Raw genomic sequence first — 20970 nt, forward strand, 5'->3', positions numbered from 1 at the left:
TTTGTTTGTAACGTTAGTTCTGCTGTGTCTTTTTGTAGGAACACTTTACAGTGTTACTGTGACTTTTGAGTTTTGTTTTTAGTATAAATATTAAAGCTGGTAAAGTGTTACATTAATCGATGATTTACTGTTAGATTTAATGCAGTAGGCTATAATGCCGAACAGTAAACCCACTGACATAACCCGACTGGCTTCTTGCAGTCTACTAACTGATATTAATATAAATACAAAAATATTTTTATCTCCTTCGTGTTACTTGATTTCAGGTTCGTTTTGCTTTTTGTTTATTTTTGCGTTACGGTGACGCGAACGTGACCGCGCTTCCCTGACGCCAACACCGATCCTGGGTGAAGTGGTAGCGCGCATGCGCAGCGCTGCAGACCTAGACTAAATTGAGGTCTTTGTTGAGACCGAGACCAAAAGACAATTCTTGCTCGACCTTTTCAAATATGTCAGGGATATTTGGTGAAAAGACAACCGTGTTATATGCAGTCGCGAGCCTGATGTAAACACGAACGCGATGATATTAGCCGAGCTGACAACATCGGATGTACACAAACAAACCCATCGCTAGCATTTTAAGGTGGTATTTTTTTAGCGTAGCTCCATTTTATTTATTTACCAATCACGACAAGCGGTTTTCCGACATGGGGAACTGTCATAATTAAAAGGAGTAGATCTCCTCTTCACCTCCAGGATATCATGAAAGAGGAGAGGGGTATTTGTATGGAAAGGCTGCCCATGGCACGCAGCAGTGGGGTTCAACTTTCCAGCAGCCTCGTCCAGACAGTGGAGAAGAGGGAAGCAGGAAGAGGACATTTGTGGGCCAGCTTTATTTCACATAAATAGTCAAGCTGCAGTATTTGGGATCAGTTGGGAGATGGAGACCGTCGGGAAATTCGAGTTCAGCAGGAAGGACCTTATAGGACACGGTGCCTTCGCTGTGGTGTTCAAAGGCAGGCATCGAGAGGTGAGAAAATATTATTTAAAAAAGTATATTGCATTATTTTCGTCTACATGCAGATTGTATGTTGAAAAGAATTTGGTTTCTGTTTACATACTGGTTGCAGATCTGACATACCACCTTAAAGGCCTCGAGCACAACAGATGGAGGCTAGAATAAGAGATTAAATGTCCAGTATTATAGAGAGATGCGCATTAAAACCCATTACATATAATACATTTTCAAGCTTTTAATGTGCCATTTTTGTTTTTAGAGATGACAGTTAATACGAGATTGTGAAACAATAGATCTGGCTATAGACAATGTATGTTGTCAGATATGTTTAATACAATGTAAACTACAAGGTGATTATGGTTAACAGCTAAAATCATTGCACTTTTCAGAAGCATGATTGGGAAGTTGCAGTCAAATGCATAAACAAGAAGAATCTAGCCAAATCTCAGACTCTTCTGGGGAAAGAGATCAAGATATTGAAGGTACTTTTTTGTTGGCATTGCACTGCATTTACATTGCATAATAATATAGCATGTGTGTGCAAATTAATTTTTATTTGTTTTCTTTAGGAACTGAAACATGAGAACATTGTTGCATTGCATGACTTCCAGGTAGGCTGATTTGTACATTACTCTGCAGATGTTTGGATAGACAGTTTACAATGAAATCGTATAGCGAAAATGGTTTTGTTACAACTTAATTTTTTTCTAATACTATTAAATACAAATATGTTACTAGTTATAATTGGCTAAAACGGGTTCAAATTTGTGTTTTACCATCCCCTAGGCTATATCATGATTTCCTTTGCATTGATTGGTTAAAAACAGTCACGTGTTCTTCTATTGACATGACATGTGCTCTTCTTTCTAATGGCGCTGTTGCAGGGCATTGTGGGTATTGGAGTCTTGGTTACACATTTACATCTTACTATATATTTAGACCTTAAGATTACAATGTTTCTATTGTGTAATGCTGAGAACGCTAAAAATATGCAGTATAAGATGCTAACACTTTTTTTTTTTAATACCAGGTTTTGTTTACTCACTTGATTCAGCATTCAGGTTTCATTGCCTTTCTTGCAATGGTGCTAGTGAAACCTGTGTAGTCAGACTGGTGAAATGGTTTCATTGAAGTGCTGAAACGTTTTTTAAACACCTGGGTTCTCTGTATTTGCTCTGCCCTGGGGTCATCTTGAGGTTAATGTGTCAGGCGTGTGTTACTGGTGTAAAGCCAGTGGGAGAACAAAAGACATACAACTTGCATTTCTATTTGTAAATGATTTGATTTGTCTCCTTTAATGCAATGTTTGTTACTCACTTCTGGAATAATAGCCATAGTAATTTGATTGTCTATAGTTAATATACATTATTAAAAAAAGGATTTAAAAAGATGATTAAATAATTTATACAATTGTTAGTCAATATATTTTTAAATCTTAAAAAAAATAAATTTAATTATTATTAATAAGCCAAAAAAAGCCAATATTTTAGTTTAATTGTTTTCATTTCTAAAGGGTTAGTTCACACAAAAATTAAAATACTGTCATCATTTACTGATCCTTATTTTGTTCCAAGCCCATAAGAGACATTGGTTAGTCTTCAGAATGCAAATTAACATGTATGTATGTATATATATATATATATACAATTTGTTTAATGGTTTTGAAACATCATGGGTACAATTAAAATTTTTGGGTGAACTATCCATTTAAATGATAGATATCAGTATCAGCATTAGTCATTGAAAATCCCTGTCGATCAAAACTACTGTGCTACCATGTGACGTGTTAAATACCATTTTCCCTTGATATATGCCATGTTACTGAAGGATTACCGTATACATGCAGTTTACATAGTACCGTTGTACTTTTGGATATCATTTAAAGTTTACACTGAGGTTTGATGTTGCTTTTGTCTCCACTTCATTCATGACAATTTGGTGAAAGAAGGCTCACACTCTGGTGTTGCTTTCAAAAGGTGCAACTAAAGTGTCTCGGCACATTTCCGCCACATGCTTCTCTGATCTGACCTCGTTTCACATCTCCTGGATAATCATACCACTTTCTGCTGTGGTGTTGGCTGTCTGTGAATTGAATGCCATTAAAGTTCGAACAGTTCTTGCACTACCCTGGAGGGAAGAGTCTGTGACCTGCTTGGCTCCTTGCCACACGTGACAAACTTGTGCTTGTTTGTGCAGGATGAACCTTGCAATAGTTAAACTGGTCATCTTTTCCTTGCAAACACAGAAACAAGCTTTTGAGCAGAGCTTATTTTTAGTGTATCAGGTTCAAGGCTTTTAGTTTTTAATATCAAAAAGAAACATTTAAAACAAACTATAACATCCATGGAAACTTCCCATTGAAAAAGGTTCTTTAGATTTTAAAAATGTTCTTCACACTAAGAAAAAAATGGTTCTTTTAAGAACTGTTCACTGAAAGGATCTTTAAGGAAACCAAAAATGGTGGTTCTATGGTATCACTGTAAAAATGTACGTATAACTGTGTAAAAATGGGTTCTCACCAGGTTCAGTAACAGTTTAGGTCAACTATAATGTTTAAAATATAAGGGTTGTGTTTGAAGTGGGATGAGCAACAAAGCAATCGTGTAAAAATAACAAAAAGTCCTCTCCAGGACCAGTTTAGTAGGGTCTCCACTGCGCCTGTGGTAAAATTCAACATTAGCAGATCTCACGGGTCTGCTGTGTTCGTAAGCAAAGCTCACTTTATCACCCACATGAGCATCAATCATCTAGGCACCAAACTGTCTGTGAGTGTTGTTGGATTTTCACAACTGAATGGCCGAGCTCGTTCAAGCGCTAGTTGTCATTAAACAGTGATGTTTGGCTTAGTTTCAGTCTGGCTGCTCAGTCGGCTAGAGTCTATCTTTAGTGGGAGAAAGTAAAACTTCGGCAACGCTGAGTCAGCAGCATATGCCAGTCACGGATCAGCCGATTCGGCTGATTGGTTGAGGTGGACACCGCAAGGGGGGAGGTCATCTGTTGCTAAGTGATAAGGTTGTTCTAAGTAGGCTACTCTGTATTTTTTCGAGACGCCTCGGCCATGGGCTCGGGAAATAACAGGATTATGGTGCCATAAAAGCTGACTTGATAGCAAAAGCAACCTGTGCTGTAGGACTGATAGTGATTGTCTGGATGGTTGAATATTTAGTACTTTGGGCATTTCGGAGAAGCCTATCCTGCATTTGTTTTGTTTATTTAGTTCATATGTACTGAAGGCAGTTCTGTTCTAATTGCTAGTGTGTTTTTATACAGTATATGTTAATCATTTCCCTAAAGTCCTTAGGCTGACATTGCTGCTTTGTAGTTGTCTGTTTAAGGATCAACAGGTTCAAAAGCATTATCTGAAACAACATTTTTATTGGTAGATTTTTATTTGCATCATAATTAAAGGGATAGTTCACCCAAAAAATAAAATTGTTATCATTTATTCGCTACAAGCCTGTATGGCTCTCTTTCTTCTGTGGGGAAAAAAAAAGATATTTTGAAAAATGTCTGTGATTTTTGTCTCATTCAAAGGCAATAGTCTCTTGATATGTGTTATATATATATATATATACATATATATATGTTATGTTATTATATATTTTTTATATAATTATATAGCCTTTATATTATTATTTTTAATTCAAAGTCAATGGTGTTTGTAAATAAGCACATACATAATCGTGAATTTTTTTTTTTTTTACAATAAATTGCTGTACAATTAATTGCATAAAATTGTGCATGATTATTTTTCACATTCAGATTAACAGACAGTATCTTTCGAATGATTTCATAACACATACATGAAATCTTAAAAAGTGCAAATCTCAAAATGAATATCCAATTTTCATACTGTACATCATAATATCGTGATGACAAAATTTTAGAGAATTAAATTAATTTGTTAAAACTATTAAATTACTAAACGTTTACTACTGTAAACTGTTTTTTATTGTCTTATTATATATAAAAAAAGTAAAATCTGTAATTTTGCTAAAAAAGTAAAATAAGCCAAAATGTTTGTATTGGTTAACATCTGTTCAGCTCAATGTTAAATTTTGCCAGGTAATTATTGATAACCACACAGCATGCACTAAATCCACTCAAACCAGAGCAACTGCAAAGTAACACCCTGGAAATTACCCAGAACACCCAAGCATTGTGATTAGCACCACTCGCATTTCACATTATCAGCAGTATCTATACTCTCTTGTGTCTGAGTGAGGTTATAAAGTCTGAGTGGTGTGCACTGTGGCTGCATTGAATAGAAATCTGTCACACCATGGCACAGTTTGCACAATGTACATTGCTAACTAAGCCTGTGACCTTTGCCCTCCCCCTGGCCATTATTAGCCCATTATGACCCAGTGCAGAGAAAACACACTCACGCCATATGTGGATTAGTGTCAGTCCAATGCATTTACAATGCACACAAATAAGCTGTTAACATTGGTTCCAAAGCCCTCTGTAAACATGTTCCCACACAAGTCTCGACATGGTATGTTATGCACAGATCCTTTGAATATATATATATATATATTAAAGAACATGAATTCATTTACTGCCCTGGCCACCTGTCTGTCCCAGTGTTGAATCTAATTACTCCTGTGTTTTTTTTCTAGGAAACGGCAAGCTCTGTGTATCTAGTGATGGAGGTAAGTGGGCCTGTTTTCCCAGTGTCTTTTGTTATTGATCTTGTCTGTCTTGTATGGTAATGCCTGCAATTAGCCATGCCCTGGGGCCAATGGAAGACAGCTGCAGCTGTTAATAACAGCACCCTTAGACAGAAACAGACTTGAAATCAGTTTGTTTTGTGTGACACGGTGAGGATTTGTAAAATTTCCACACTTGCTATGAGACTCAATTTCCTGTAGATGCCATGCCACCACGTCAGTTCTCAGAAAAGCTCAATGAAAAGGAAAAGGCAATGGGGCCACTGGGAAGCCCATCAGGGGTGCACAAAGGAAAATAACAGCCCATCTTTTCTGAGTGGCTAGTCTTAATATGCATCTGAATTGTCTCTCTCTGTGAGGTGAACTAAGCCCCATTCAGATGCAGGTTTTGTCATTCAGCATTGTGTGGTGCTCTTATTCATAATAAAAAGACCAATGTTCTTTCTTTAACTGCAGTACTGCAATGGGGGAGATCTGGCTGACTACTTGCACTGTAAGTGGGACATTTCATTTATCATGCTTCGACCTCATTTTGGGAGTTTTGTTTTTTTCTCTAGATTCTCAACACACCAGCCTCCTTTATTGAATTATGCGCTCACTCTTAATAATACATAATTTGAATTTGATTTGATTAAATTATACTTTGATAAAGTAGTGATGTTCATCTTAGCTTTAATTGCACATTTCTTTTGCTTATTTTGCTTGCGTGATGCAAAAAGTGATATCAGTTTTATTTCAAAAGCATGCAAAACCAAACAAAGTTAGGCCAGAAGGGTTTAGGGTGTGTGTGTGTTTATGTATGTTTTGTTTAAAATGGGTCCAAGGAAGCTGTAACTGTTGACTGAGCTTGTTTTCAGAGGAAGCAGTTACTGTGAAAAATCCAGACATAACAATTTTCTCTCTTATGGAATCTTGACTTGAGAAAAAAAAATATAGGCGAATCTCTACAGCATATTGCTTTGCTTGTATGTGCAGTGTGTAGTATTTGAATTTATAGACAATAACTATGCAGTGCTGTCTTAGTTTATATGCATTGCACTGTGGAAGGATTGCAGGTTGGATTTGCCTGTAAAGTCTGTAACTGGTCACAAGTTGTTATATAGAGTGTATATAGTGTAAACAGTGTAGAGTCAAGGTCAGGTGATATAATAGAAAACATCGTCTCAATATTTGTTTGTTTTTGATGCTATGCTATTTAGGAATTTGAAGACATGAATTCATTAAAAGTCTAATTAAATGTCAAGATACACTACCATTGAAAAGTTTGGGGTCAGGTAGGTTTATTTTAAAAGAAATTAATACAGCAAGGATGCATTAATTTAAATTGATCAAAAGTGACAGTAAAGACATTTAAAAATGTTTAAAACAAATAAGTTTCTTTTGAACTCTCTGTTAAAACCATGTATAGAGAAAAGTTTATCACAGTTTCCCCAAATATAGTAAGCAGCACAACTGTGTTTAGCAATTGATAATAATAAGAAATGTTTCTTGAGCAGTAAATCAGCATATTAGAATGATTTCTGAAGGATCACATGACACTGAAGACTGGAGTAATTGATGCTGGAAATTTAGCTTAGCTAGTACACAAATAAATAGTTTTTTAAAATATATTCAATATAAACATTATTCGAAATTGTAGTTTTTCACTGTAATTTTACTGTATTTTGAAGCATAAGTAAGAAACTTACGCATAAAAAACTAATCAAATCAAACATTTGAACGGTAGTGTTTACATTGAACTATTTTCATTTATGTTAATGGTAATAATGCTGCTTTGTTTTATATCTCCAGCTTTCTTATTAATATATTGTAAACAGTCAATAGCCATATATTCCCCAGCCCCAATGAATTCATCTTTACTATGATGCTCTTTTAGCTAAGGGCACTTTAAGTGAAGACACCATCCGAGTATTCCTGCAGCAGATCGCGGGGGCCATGAGGGTCCTTCAGGCCAAAGGGATCATCCACAGAGACCTGAAACCCCAGAACATCCTGTTATCCCAGCCTGCAGGCCGAAAGTCCCCCTCCAACAACACCTGCATCAAGATAGGTGTGTGCGCCAGTGTTTTTGCATCTGGTGTATCGTTTTTACATTCTCAGCTTTCAAAGCATTAGAAAATCTAGATACCATGTCCATATGCTTAAGTAGGTCTGGCTTTTGCAAATCAAGCCTTGTTTTTAATATTTAGTTTGTGTTCTGCTTAATGATTTCACTTTAAAAGTCTACCTCAGATAGATTGACAAGCTACAAATTAAATGGCTTTAGGCAAGTGATAAAATTATGTTCGGTGATATGAAAATATTAATAAAGCAATATATGACTTCTAAAGCCACCCTTTGTGAAGTCTTTTTAATAATTTAACAGTGTTCTCTTTTATCAAAAACTGGTTTGCCATTACCCAGAGTGCACTGCTTCACCAGCACAGTTTGTAAGATGTTATTTTGGTCTCCTCAGCTGACTTTGGCTTTGCACGGTACCTCCAGAACAACATGATGGCCGCCACGCTCTGTGGGTCCCCCATGTACATGGTACGAATTGTACGTTTCCGTCTCAGACTTGCATCATTGTGATTATTCTCATTATTATAACTTTAAAATGCTATTCGCCAGGCACCTGAGGTTATTATGTCACAGAACTATGATGCCAAGGCTGACCTGTGGAGTATAGGGACCATTGTGTTTCAGTGCCTGACTGGGAAAGCTCCATTTCAGGTATGTACCATTCTAATTATAGTTAATTATATAGATGTCAATTTCAAGTGTGAGATATTATGGCATTAGGAAAATAAAAATTTAATAAGAAAGCAATAATATATAAAAAGTACCTTTTTGCAATATTATGTTTGTTGTGATTGTCCATCCATCAGGCCAGGAGTCCCCAGGACCTCAGATTGTTTTATGAGAAAAATAAAACTCTTAGCCCAAAGTATGTTAATATTTTTTTATTGACTCTGATAGCTAATGATACTTTTCAGATTAGTTTTGGAGTACAGATTATGCTAAAGAATGTGTAAAAGTCCCTCTCTTTCCCCCTCTATCTTTACAGCATTCCCAGAGAAACTTCCAGCCATCTCAGACACCTGCTGCTTGGCCTCCTGCAGAGGAACCATAAGGACCGTATGGACTTTGGTCAGTATCCTGAGTGTCTTTGCCCACTAGATGATGAGGCAATGTTTGTTATTTAGTTTTTGGCAATCATGCAATCTTCTTACGCTGATTGTGAAATATTTGTGTTTTTATAGATGAATTCTTCAGACACCCTTTCTTGGAGGCAAGCTCCTCTATGAAGAAGTGTGAGTTATTACACTGCCATTTAAAACAATGCTTTTACTCTGTTTTGCCACTTTAAATGGTCAGTAATGCTTAATCTAACATTTTAAAGAAAATGTTTATTGTTAAATTGATATTATTTAAGCTGTTTTATTTATTTTTTTTATCAGGTTTGCATCCTTGCTACTAAAATGTAATTATTTCAATGTTAAATAAACATTTAAATTCAACTTATTTTTCTAAACTTTGTAAATTAAGAAATATAATCAAAATATATAAAAAATGGGTAACTATTACAGCATAATTAATTAGAATAATTGCAACACCAGAATGTTAATATGGTAAAGTCAATAGAGAGTAGCAAAATTGGGACTAAATGTTAGCTTGTAATTAAAATGAGTTACTCCAGTGATTTGAATATAAGCTAGTTAGATGTCAAAATTAGGCCTTTATATGATTGTAATTGTTGGATAGAGTTGAGAAGGTTAAGAAGACCTGCTTAAAGTCATTGGACATTGTAGTGTACTGTATTTATGGAAATACAGGATGTTAAGTGTGTGTGTCTGTGTTTTTCACAGCTACTCCAGTGACCGTGACTTGCTTTCCCAATTCAGCCTCTGCAAGCTCATGCAGCAGTTCGTCTACTTCACACCTGGCCTCTCCTCCTGTAAGTGTGTGTGTGTGTGTGTGTGTGTGTTCATGTCCGAGTAATGCATTTGTAAAATCAATGTGCTTCATTGTGTCAGTTGCACAGATAAGTGTTGGAGTGTCAGGAGTTTGTCACGACTTGAAGAAAAATAAGCACAGCAGCCAGCTGCCTTCTCGAACAAAGATGCACTTTCTTAACATTTTATGGTGGCTTGTAACACTAATCCGTGATAGAAGCCACATGTTAATCAGCTCTGTATTTTGTGGTATTTTATGGGTCTCATGGTATCAGAATGCTGTATAGAGGTCATAGAAATCAACATTTAAAAAAATCTTTCCTGACCCAAAACTGTATCATTTTTTTTTACACTACAGTTCAAACGTTTTGGGGCAGGAAAGATTTTTGTTGTTTTTAAAAGAATCTCTTAGGCTCACCAAGGCTTTGTGGAATTGTTTTATTTTTTTTAAAATAGAATGTTCGAAAGAGCAGCATTTATTTAAAATTTATTGATTTATTTTTTTTTGTATCAATTTAAATCATGTCAGTGATTATCAATTTAAATAGTTGTTTTCAAAAAATAGTTGCATTTCTAAAAATCCCTGAAGAATACATACACTACTATCCCTGAAGAAGAATCAATGATATTTAAGTATATTCCAATAAATGTAGTGTAATATTCATATTTTTCTAAATATCTGCTGTGTCAAATGTCTTTGTCAGGGCAGTTAAAAAAGCTATTTTTAAGATTTTTTATTATTTAAAAAATATATATACATTTTAGCAGGACTGGATATTAATGATTCAGGACAATGTAACTCTCAGAACTCATCCTCTTTTATATTTTGCAGCAATCCCTTGCAGAGATCCAGCAGGTCCGTGCAAAGGCGTTAGCCTCCCCTACCCAGGATTCTCCAGGATACCCGCTGAAGGACTCAGGAGGTGGCGGAGGCGGCAGCAGTAGCAAGAACTCGTCTTGTGACACTGATGATTTTGTCATGGTTCCAGCTCATTTCCCCAGTAAGCCTGCGAGGACTTTGTCCTGCGAGCTATCAAATTTCCTTTCCTTCTCCTCATTTAAAAAACATCATTACTGTCCTGTTAAAGTGGGAATGGGTATTTATCATCTTTTTTTCCCTCTTGTCTTTTTAGGTGAGCTTACCTGTGACATGCCGACAGGAAAGGTTCTTCAGGACAGTCTGATGTCTAGTGGGTAAGAGCTCACTTTAACTGTTTACAGATCCCACAAAATCTCTTCCTGCTTGACTATAAAAGTTAATCTGTCATACAAATCAAAACCAAGTTTATTATGTCAATAGCAACGACAAGGTTATGGGTTATGGGACAGACATTTTATTACAACTGCCAAATACATAAGTGCAGATGTAAACTCCAGTAATGCCCACAAATTGCACTGGTGCTGGTGCTCATGGATGCATATTTGAACCTGTTTGCAACATGATACTTCTGAAATCATTTTAACATGCTCATATTATTATCAATGTTGAAAACCGTTGTGATGATATATGAAAATTTGTGTGGAAACCGTTGTTGCATTTTTAGATTCTTTGAACTATTCAAAGAACAGCATTTATTTGAAATCAAAATCTAACATTATAAATCGCTTATTATAAATCTATGCTTTGTTGAATAAAAAAACCCATTTCTTTCCAAAAAAAAAGAATAAGAAAAAAACTTACTGACCCTGACTTTTGAATGCAAATATCTAAAATAAGAAACTGCACACTTGGCACAGTTTTTTATGGCTGGTTGTAAAGCTAGTACGCTCTTTACGGCTTGCATAATTACATTTTCAGTTTGATACGGTTAAATGGAGTAAATTTCCCTCACTAATTAACCATGCTAACATATTCTATAGTATTGTTTGGCATGAATCCACTGCTAACATTCTCCATCTCTGTCCTGATTTAGGAGTTCTCTTCTTGCGTCTGGAGGTCAGTGCAGTCAAGGAAAAACCCCGCCTCGCTCTCCCTCCTACAGCAGCTCTCCAGGACACAGCGGGTAAGAACACAGCCGGATGGTGCAAAAAAATGACTAACAAAATGACCTTTTCATGTCAGGGCATTTCAGCTGTTTTCTTGCAAGCAAATAGGATGAGTCACGATAGTTGCCTAGTCATAGAATTATTTATTTTTTGTACTTTTCTTTTTATATTTATATTTATTTTGATTTACATTTATTTTATTTTGATCTATTTTTAGAATTATTTATTTTTATTTGTTTGTTTATGTTTTAGCCTGTGCTTTAATTTGTGTGTTGAAAGACTAATCAAAGTCCCACCAGTGCATTTTGAGAAATATGTAGTTTTGCACATCCCTACATGCAAGCTATGAGTAGAAACCGTAAGCCGTTTTCAGGTCACAGTTTCTACATGTAGCAGCAAGACAGAGAATAACTTTTCCTGTCTAGCAAAGGCTAATATTTGTGCTCTTTGATTTTCTGGGTCATTGAAGTTCAGGGCTTTTGCCACAAGGGAAATGAGTCCTAGATTGGCTTGAGGATTGCATCTTTGATGGGCACAGCTCGTCCTTTTCTCCTTCATTATTAAACACAGCCCATGAAACCCATAGACTCGCACATAGATCTCTCTCAGCCTCTGCTTCTGTCCAGAAATGTCCTGTGAGATTTGAAATGTTTTTATTTTATCGATCGGGTGCTGGAAGATACTGATGTTTGTGCTTTTATGTTTTCCCTTTTTTCCTGTCTGTCTCTCTCTATTTGTTCAATCGCTCCATATCTTTGGCCCTCCCTCTACTTTTTATTTCCGCCTCATTCTCAGCAGGCCGAGTGAGTTTTCTGGGAGCAACTATGGCAACTATGGGCAGTCCGTACCCATTCCAGTCCCCACACAGATTCACAACTACCAGCGCATGGAGCAAAACCTCCAGTTCCCAAGTCAAGAGAGCTCTCCACAGTGAGTGAAAGCACATTCCTAATATTTCCTCCTTGAAATTCAAGAATCGCAATTTTAGTTCATTTGGCCATGCTCCACAGGATGTTGATTTGGAATGACAAGAAGATTCATTTACTGGATTCTAATTCAAAGAAGGTCAACATTTTTACACAACATAGGCATTTCTTTCAGTTTTGCAGCAAAACATATGTAAAATATTTTTTTTTTCAAGCGATAAGATGTATTTCTCTAAACTTCTCTAAAGTTAAGTGCCATTAATTGAGCCACTTAACCTTTTAATTTTGCCAAACTGTATCACAAAATGTCTGACACTTTTTTTTTTTTTTTTTTTTTTTCATTTTTAAAAAAGAACATTACTATTAAAAATAACCAGATAATTAAATTTTTTTGTAGGTAAATAATTTTGGGAAAGTATTGTTCCAACATGGTCTGTAAAATGGAAATTAATTTGTTAAACATAATTAAATACAATTTTCTAGAAATACTTTTTGTTTGTATAATTACGTGGTAATTCATACAGAAAAATTAGAAATATTATTAAAAATTACAAATAAAGTAGTACATGCATTTCTTTGAATTTCAGTTTACTTATTTCCAAATTTGAATTGTTTTGTATTTAAATTTGTTAAATTTTTTATTCAGTTCAGTTGAAATGTAAAAGGCATATATTCATTTAATTTTCATCTTCTTTCTTTTTTCTGTTTTTCCTCTTTCTTTCTTTAATTCTTTCTTTCACAGGTCTGGCACGGTCCAGAGATGTGGTAGCGGGAGCTTTCTGGCTTGTGGAAGGACAGGGCCTTCTCCTCCTCAGTCTGGTACTGCTCTCACTTCCCGCAGGCTGTCTACAGGAGGCGCGAAACCCTTCCAGCTCTCTCCACAGGGTGAGTGCTGCTTTCTTTTGCCCAAATATTTAGTTTTTCCCTTGTCATGTCACTAGCTAAAGATGATTTGAGAACCCTTGTGCTTCTGAACAAACTCTCTGGCTCTCTCGGTTTTTCTCTTTTTTTTTTTAAAGTGGGCACAATTCCTGAGTTGCCTGGCCAAGTTTGCCCAACAACTGCAGAAATGGGTCACAGGGGCTCTCGGGGTGGAGGTAAAATCATTCTTTCTCTGTTTATTTGCATACTATTTAGTCATGTTTTATGGATGGGATGACAGCACTTCATAGCCCAATTACTTTTCCTTTCGTAAATATTGCATGTCAAGAAAGTTGGGAAACAATTGCTTTCAGCTCTTCCCAGAATGTGAATGTTATGCATTAGTGTTTTTTTTTTTTTTTTATTATAATTTTTGGATGACTCCTTTTGAACTCTTCCTGTCTGTATCTGTTTAGAAACCAAGGCTCGGCCACAGCAGCAGGGTCTGGGCACTCGGCTCAACAGCGCCCCCTGTTTGCTGGAGGCAGTTGGTGGGTGCAGGCAGAAGATCAGGAAGCAGCATTCAGACCCGGTGGTTGCCCCTCAGGGAAACATGATGCCCTTTAGGACCCTACACTCCTCACCCAGGCTCAGTGAACTTATGCAACGCAACCCCCTACCAACCATCCTGGGTTCTCCTTCCAGAGTAAGATTTCATGTCTGTTTGTGTATCCATAAACTCTCAGTATCAACTCCTGTTTAAAATTTGGGGTTGGTAAGATTTTTTAAATATTTTTGAAAGAAGTTTCTTATGCTCACCAAGGCTGCATTTGTCTGATCAAAAATGCAGTAATAAGCAGTAATATGGTGAAATATTATTGGTTTTTTTTTTGTTTTCTCGTTTGTTTGGTTTAATATTCATTACAGTGTAATTTATTCCTGTGATGCCAAGCTGAATTTTTAGCAGCCATTATTCCAGTCTTCAGTGTCACATGATCCTTCAGAAATCATTCTGATATGCTGATTTGGTGCTCAAGAAAGATTTCTTATAATTATCTGTGTTGAAAAGCTCTTGTAACATTATAAACGTCTTTACTGCCATTTTGACTAATTTAATGCATTCTTGCAGAATAAAAGTACTTTTTTTTTTTTTTTTTTTTTTTAATCTTCTTGACCCCAGAATTTTTGAATGCTGTTGTGAATACTGTCTGATAAATGAAAACAAATCATGCAAAAATATCATCTTCTTTCTCCATCCCAGGCCATGCCCCCATTTGAGTTTCCCAAGCCCCCGAGTTCCCCAAACATGGTCAGGTTTCTGACCCACCAGGGCTTCAGACCAGCTCAGGGAGAGGCTAGTTTGTCACCTGCCTGCCAGCCTGAGGAGATGAAAGGCTTTGGGAGGTAAGAAAATAATTGGACGGATATTTGCTCCTCTTCAAACCCTAGTAATTGTCTCGCTGTCTACATGGTTTTGGAACGGAACCCTGGAAGCCGATACAACCCTCGCTGTCCTTTGCATTCCTTTCTGCTTTTATTTTTTCTCTTCTTTTGCTTTCTCTTTTGTAATCTTCTTCGCTCTTTTTCTTGTCGGGGCAGGTCTCAGAGTGCCAGCCCCCTATCTGATGTGCTGCTGATGGCAGCATTTGGGGGGCAGAGAGGAGAAAGAGGCAGCATGGAGAATCTCAACTCTGACAGAGCCATAGACATCACAGGTGAGCTCATTGACAAATGTACCTTTTTTATCATTTTAATGTATTTTAGAATGTGATCACAGAAATAAATTACAAAGCTGAATTTTTGTCAGACATGACCCAAGTCTTTAAAGATAAGTTATAAACAGTTTTCATGTAACACACTCGTTTTTCCACTCACAGCACCACCTGGTGGTGGAGGCTTTGTGGTGGGCTCAGGTAGCCCTGCTCGAGCGGTGTTCACCGTGGGTTCTCCTCCCAGTGGAGGAACACCTCTTCAGAGTTCTCGCTCAAGGAAGTTCTCAGGTGAGCTATTCTCCCTCTCCAATTTTTACTCTGTTTGGATTTAACATGGATCCTTCAGGGTAACGCTGACCTGAACCCCTCGCTGTCTCGCAGCAGGCTCTTCAAGCTCCATAAGTCCTGTAGGGTCCCTCAACAGCCGCTACCCACAAACAGGCATTTGCATGGACGGCTATGAGGGGTCCTCAAGTCCCCGCTATGGGTTCACTGACCCCATCTCAGCCGTGACTTTTGAAGCCCCTGAACTACCAGAGGAGACCCTAATGGAGGTAAGCACCAAATTACTGCATTACTTTTTGATAGAATCATGTTAGCAAATTTATGTTTGAGTTTAACGGCAACACTTCTGTGTCCACTGAAGCAAGAACACATGGAGACTCTGTGCAAGCTCCGGTTCATGCTGGACTTTGCTCGCTGTGTGGTGGAGGTGGCAGGAGCCCGGAGTGGAGAGGATGCCCAGGCCGACCTCTCTTCCACCAACCTGCTCCAGCAGCAGAGTTTGGTTGCCGACCAGATCAGCTCTCTGAGCCGAGAGTGGAGGTGAGGAGATCTCTCTAGCAATGGATCACAGTTGCTGTTTGTTCTATACATTTGACAGCAGAAGGACAGTGTCACTAGTGTTGTATAGTAACCAGTAACTTCAAAACCACTAAAACAGAAATTAAGACTTTAGATCTATAGTCTAGAGTGGCATTAAATGCGTGTGCATTTATTTTACAGTTATGCTGAGCAGTTGGTGCTGTACATGAAGATTGCAGAGCTTCTGTCATATTCACTACAAACAGCCATGGAAGGCATCAAGCAGGGAAAGTTCTACCCTTCGACCACCGTCAAACAAGGTCAGCAGTTCAGACACACTTTCTTCTCACCACGGTAGTAAAGCACAACAGTGACATCCACTTTTTAAATACAGTTCCCATCCATTTTCTGAATTGGCATTAAAAATTTAAAAAGATAATGCCAACCCCTCAGAGGACCTCAGAAGATGCCAACGCTCAGACAACATACAGAATTACCAAATTTTGCCATAAGTTAAATATATTAAGGTTCTGCAATATATAAATATATTGTGGAAACTTAATTTCCTGTAGAGCTGCTTTGCAACGATTTGTGTCATAAAAAGCGCTATACAAATAAACTTGAGCTTGAAACTTGAAAAATTAATTTAAAAATGTTTCAAAGCATTCATACAAAAAAGTCAATAAATACAATGGTCCCACTTATGTACTTGCATTTAAATTAATAATTTGATACACTGCACTTATTGTATATGTACGTTTAACATTGTATTTATACTTTAAAAATAAATATATATATATATATATATATATATATATAAGACATTATTATATATCTTTATATATATATTATTAGATTATTTAGACTAAATCCAGAAGAACTGTGGCAACGTCTCCAAGATGCTTCAAGAAACCTACCTGCAAAGCTAACGTACTGTTAAAAGTTTTAGGCACTTGTGTAAAAATGCTGTAAAATGAGGATGCTGTCAACAATGTTAAATCAACAATGGTGTGACCATCCTTTACGTTAATAATAATTTTTTCAGGTAGCTTTGCAGGTTAATTTATGGCAGTTAATGGCAAAATGAATGTTAAACTGATATTTCCTACTGACACACTACAGCAAAAGATAGAAATAACTGACTTAGGGCGTGTTCACACTTGGCGTCTTTTTTGACTTGAAAAAGTTGACAATAGCGCTTTTTTTAGTAAAATAAAAAGCTGGCAGCGTTTTGGTTACAAATAGCAGCCAAAGGGCGTCTTTTGTTGCTATAACAACAGCTGCAATGGTAACCTTGCGCTGTGTGCTGCAGAAATGTCGGCTTTTGAAGTTAACAGGCTTTTGAGGTTAACGGGGAGGGTAATGTCGGTTCACAACGACGTTTGTGGGAGAACAACATACAGGGAAGGAAACTGCTTCCAACAATTTAGTCCAGGAGCTCCGGTTGGATGATGCACTGTTTCATACAACTCCTTGTGCTCCGAAACTGGTACGGTCTGTCTACTGGCTATCTGCTCCTTTTTTCTTGTTGTTTTTATGGAAACGACTCACCACTCGCTTGTCATTGGTCAGCTGTCAAAAAGGCGATTGACGTAGGGTGTTTATTTTTTTCAGAAAAGTTTAACTTTTTTCAACTTGAAAAGACGCTCTGAGCTGCAGAAAAAGACACCAAGTGTGAACATAGCCTTAGCTGGTGAAAATACTAGTGTTCTAATAATTTTGGCCATCACTGTATATTAGAGATTCCGTGTTCAATGTACAAATCCTTGAGACCAACTGTAGTTTGCATGCAGGTCAGTAAAAATGTCCATACAATGGAACTGAGGAGGTTTTCACCTTTTTATTTATTTTATTTTTTTTCAGTGGTGAGGAGGCTGAATGACCTGTACAAGTTCAGCGTGATGTCCTGCCGTTCTCTGAGCGCTCAGCTGGAGCGATTCTTCTCCCGTAAACACAAACTCATGGACCACATCAACAGCATCACTGCAGAGAGGCTCCTTTTCAGCCACACTGTACAGATGGTAAGAAAATAGTCTAGAAATGTTAGGAAATGATGACTTCCAGGCTCTTTTCCATTGTGAAGTTTAGCTTTTAACAGTTAGTCAAGTGTATTTAAGAAGTGGTCTGATCTTACAGGTGCAGACGGCTGCTCTAGATGAGATGTTTCATCAAGGGGAAGCATCAGTTCAGCGCTACCATAAGGCCTTGCTGCTCATGGAGGGTCTGTCTCTCCTTCTCACTGATCAGGCTGACATCCTCAGCGTTAGCAAGTGTGAGTAATACAATAGACTTGAGTACATTTTAACATTTACGATGTTATTTTAAGATCATTTGCATTACCAGTATAATATTTCTCTACAGGTAAGCAATGCATCGAACGCCGTCTCAACGCCTTGCAGTCGGGTCTCTGTGTGTAAAATCTCTCCACCACACTGCTGTTACACAATCAAGATTCCCGTTTCTCCCTCGAGCAATCTTTTTCCAGTGCTGTGGGGGAGAGAACGGCCCTCTGATTGGACCACGTTAACCTGATTGACAGCTGGTGGAGAGATGGTGGAGAGATGCAAAGATTTGGATGTGTTGCCACTTCACATCATCACACATACAGAAGGACAGAATAACACCTGTGTCAGTTGTCAAGATGAAACCTGTTTCCACAATTATTCTCTCACTGAGTTTAAAGTGTAGTACAAACATGTTTCTCGGTGCACTTGTTGGCTCACATAGGATTTGGCTGCGTGTTATAAATGGGTTGTGCAATCTTAGACGAGGTTTATCCACCCCAGAACATCAGTTTCTTATATTTTCCTTAGTTTGTAGTCCGTGATCTGCCCATTCACTACGTTAACTAGCAGAGAAACGTTATAGAACACTTTTAAGATGATTATCAGCGATTTAATAGTGCATTTGGGGGTGCTTTGTGTGATTGAAGTTGAAGTCATTTTGTTTGGTTGCTTGGTTTAATTCCAAATGTCCGGTTAGAAGAAGATATACCCTCTGGATTAATGTTACAGACCGGTAAATGGCGATCTGTGCACCATTTGAATGTTGTAAGAGGCCCAAATTCTCCCTCCCTAGGGAGTTTAATAAAAAATTCAATGACCAAATTACAAGCCATTCAAAAAACAAATAATTTTGCCAGTTACTTGATAGACATTCTCATTGTTCCTCAGAAGGAAACTGTATAAAGCCAGCAAAATCATTTGTAGCACCTTAGTGAATGTTTACCAAGTAAGAGCATGTCAAATCCCTGTTTCCTCCTTAAAATGTTTAGGTAATTAATATTGTGTGCGGTGTTTGGACATCTCTTATGGCCTGTTCAGTTTTTTCTTTTTTTAATAGCCATTATTGTTTTATTTTGTGTTTGGCAATCAGTTGTCTGAATGTAGTTTGGTTTTTAAGTTTGTCGCATTAGGGCAAGACATAAAGTTCCTGTGCAATTACAGGGGATTTTAGCTGTTATTTGGTCTAAATATCATGCCAAAAAATCTTTAGTGCATTTTCTAGATTAGATAAAGGTGGTATTAATGTCAGCCCGCTCAATGTTAGGTTGGTGTTGGCATCAAAAACGGCTGAATTTATAAGGAACTCTGATTATACCGAATCATATATGTGCCCTGGTGATCAGTCCTGTTCCTGATTTCCATCTAGATTAAACTGGGACTTTAATGTCCACTTTTAGTGTTTGTTCTGACGACAGAATGTACTTCCTATTGGGTTGTGCATGCATAGTTGTTCCTGTTGTTGATGTGAGCTGTGTATGATCTTATATTATAAAGGACAGGTCTTAAGATAGTAGTCAATTCTAGCTTGCACTGTTTGAGGACTCTTTTGTTAGGTAAGCAGAAGGCACTCAGAATCGAGCGGACCATTTAGTGTGAACACCATATTTCCTTACTTTCTTTGTAGAGTTATATAGTCAGTGCTTTTTAGCCTTATTTCAATTGTGTTGTATATGAACAGTGTGTTTGTGTTAAAAAATATTTAAAACATTTTTAAAATGTGCCTTTAAAGAAAAAAAAGCAAAAACTGAAACACTGAAAAAAATAGTTTCCTTTTTTTTCTTTCTTTGTTTTTGTACATTGTCAGTGTGGCGTGAGTTGCGTTTCGATTAGTTGAATTTGACTGGGTTGAGATGCAGTAGGAGTTTTGCTTCACTTTTATCTGTGTGAATGTATTTGTGTGCGTTTAAATATCATACATATAGTTTTCTTTGAATAAACTGAAGTGCGGTGTCATGATAGTGAGACATAAGCTATTATTTCTGTTTTGAGTTCCAAAGGCCAGTTTCCATCATAGTACCATGCATTTATGTCCTCTTATACTTACCAGTTAAATTGCAATTTTAACAACTTTGTTAAAAGAGTAATAGCTTTTATTTTCTCTATCTGAACAATTTGAGGATTATGATGCATTAAATGTATTTGTTGTGCTTTTTAAATGGCATAAAATAAAAACTGTGTTTAATCCATCAACTGTTAATCGCCGCCTAAATGGCCACTGGATGTATCGTGACACTTTTAATCGCTCTGTACCGCATGGTGTTTGCTCATCTGATTTAAGCATCACTTTGTCATTAATCTACAGACACTAAAACTTGCAATATTTGAGCTCAGCAGTTCTGCATCACTACACCGATGTCTGACGTCCTCGTTTTGTTCTCCAGTAATAAAGACATACATCTGTTTTACCTTGATCTCTCAGTATCATGTGTAAATATGGATTGTAAATTATCACTTTAAAACTTGTACATTCAACAAACGCATGGAGATTTGTCACCCTGTCCGTCACCCTCTCCCCACCAAAGATATGAGCGTTCCCAATTGTGACTGTTGATAAACATTTACAGTTGTTTGTTCTGTAAAAAGACCTGTGCACACTCTTGTATGTCTATAGAATATGTAACTTTTTGCTTTAAACAGTGCAGCACCAATAAAAGAGAAAAACTGAAATAAATTGCCTTCATTCTTTTTTTTTTTTGGTTGTTTTAAACTCCCTTTGAGGTTGAGGTTTTTGAGGTTGAGCTGTAGTGTGATAAATATTCCAAATAATTTGAAATATTTAAAAAATTAACACTTTATACAAGATTTTATGTTTTTAATTTAGAAGTCTACG

At 37.0% G+C, this 20970-nt stretch overlaps 1 protein-coding gene across 4 annotated transcripts; it reads left to right on the forward strand.

Annotated features, from left to right (window-relative positions):
• The first annotated feature begins 349 nt into the window (after window positions 1-349).
• LOC306862507 (serine/threonine-protein kinase ULK1-like) lies at window positions 350-20786 on the forward strand. Of its 4 annotated transcripts, none has more exons than XM_079405337.1 (28): window positions 350-970; window positions 1348-1440; window positions 1528-1569; window positions 5581-5613; window positions 6088-6124; window positions 7508-7681; window positions 8087-8160; window positions 8242-8343; window positions 8499-8557; window positions 8678-8760; window positions 8874-8924; window positions 9480-9568; window positions 10399-10567; window positions 10700-10760; window positions 11480-11569; window positions 12348-12482; window positions 13221-13363; window positions 13498-13575; window positions 13816-14045; window positions 14601-14743; window positions 14939-15054; window positions 15217-15339; window positions 15433-15605; window positions 15698-15876; window positions 16057-16175; window positions 17719-17876; window positions 17992-18127; window positions 18217-20786. In XM_079405337.1, exons 1-28 carry the CDS (start codon window positions 881-883, stop codon window positions 18270-18272), a joined length of 3036 nt encoding a protein of 1011 aa, XP_079261463.1. In that variant the 5' UTR covers window positions 350-880; the 3' UTR covers window positions 18273-20786. The 4 variants fall into 4 exon arrangements, with proteins under 4 accessions (XP_079261463.1, XP_079261465.1, XP_079261464.1 ...); XM_079405339.1 differs by having other exon boundaries at window positions 15436-15605; XM_079405338.1 differs by having other exon boundaries at window positions 12351-12482.
• The last annotated feature ends 184 nt before the right edge of the window (window positions 20787-20970 follow it).

Source organism: Barbus barbus (assembly GCF_936440315.1).
Source record: "Barbus barbus genome assembly, chromosome: 43".
NCBI classification, from domain to species: Eukaryota; Metazoa; Chordata; class Actinopteri; order Cypriniformes; family Cyprinidae; genus Barbus; species Barbus barbus.

What these genes read in the sequence shown, in the direction of transcription:
- LOC306862507 (XM_079405337.1), top strand. Translation starts at nt 881, where the DNA reads ATGGAGACCGTCGGGAAATTCGAGTTCAGCAGGAAGGACCTTATAGGA. An exon ending in CTGTGTATCTAGTGATGGAG is followed by an intron (nt 5,614 to 6,087) that starts GTAAGTGGGCCT and finishes CTTTAACTGCAG; the next exon opens with TACTGCAATGGGGGAGATCT. An exon ending in TAAGGACCGTATGGACTTTG is followed by an intron (nt 8,761 to 8,873) that starts GTCAGTATCCTG and finishes GTGTTTTTATAG; the next exon opens with ATGAATTCTTCAGACACCCT.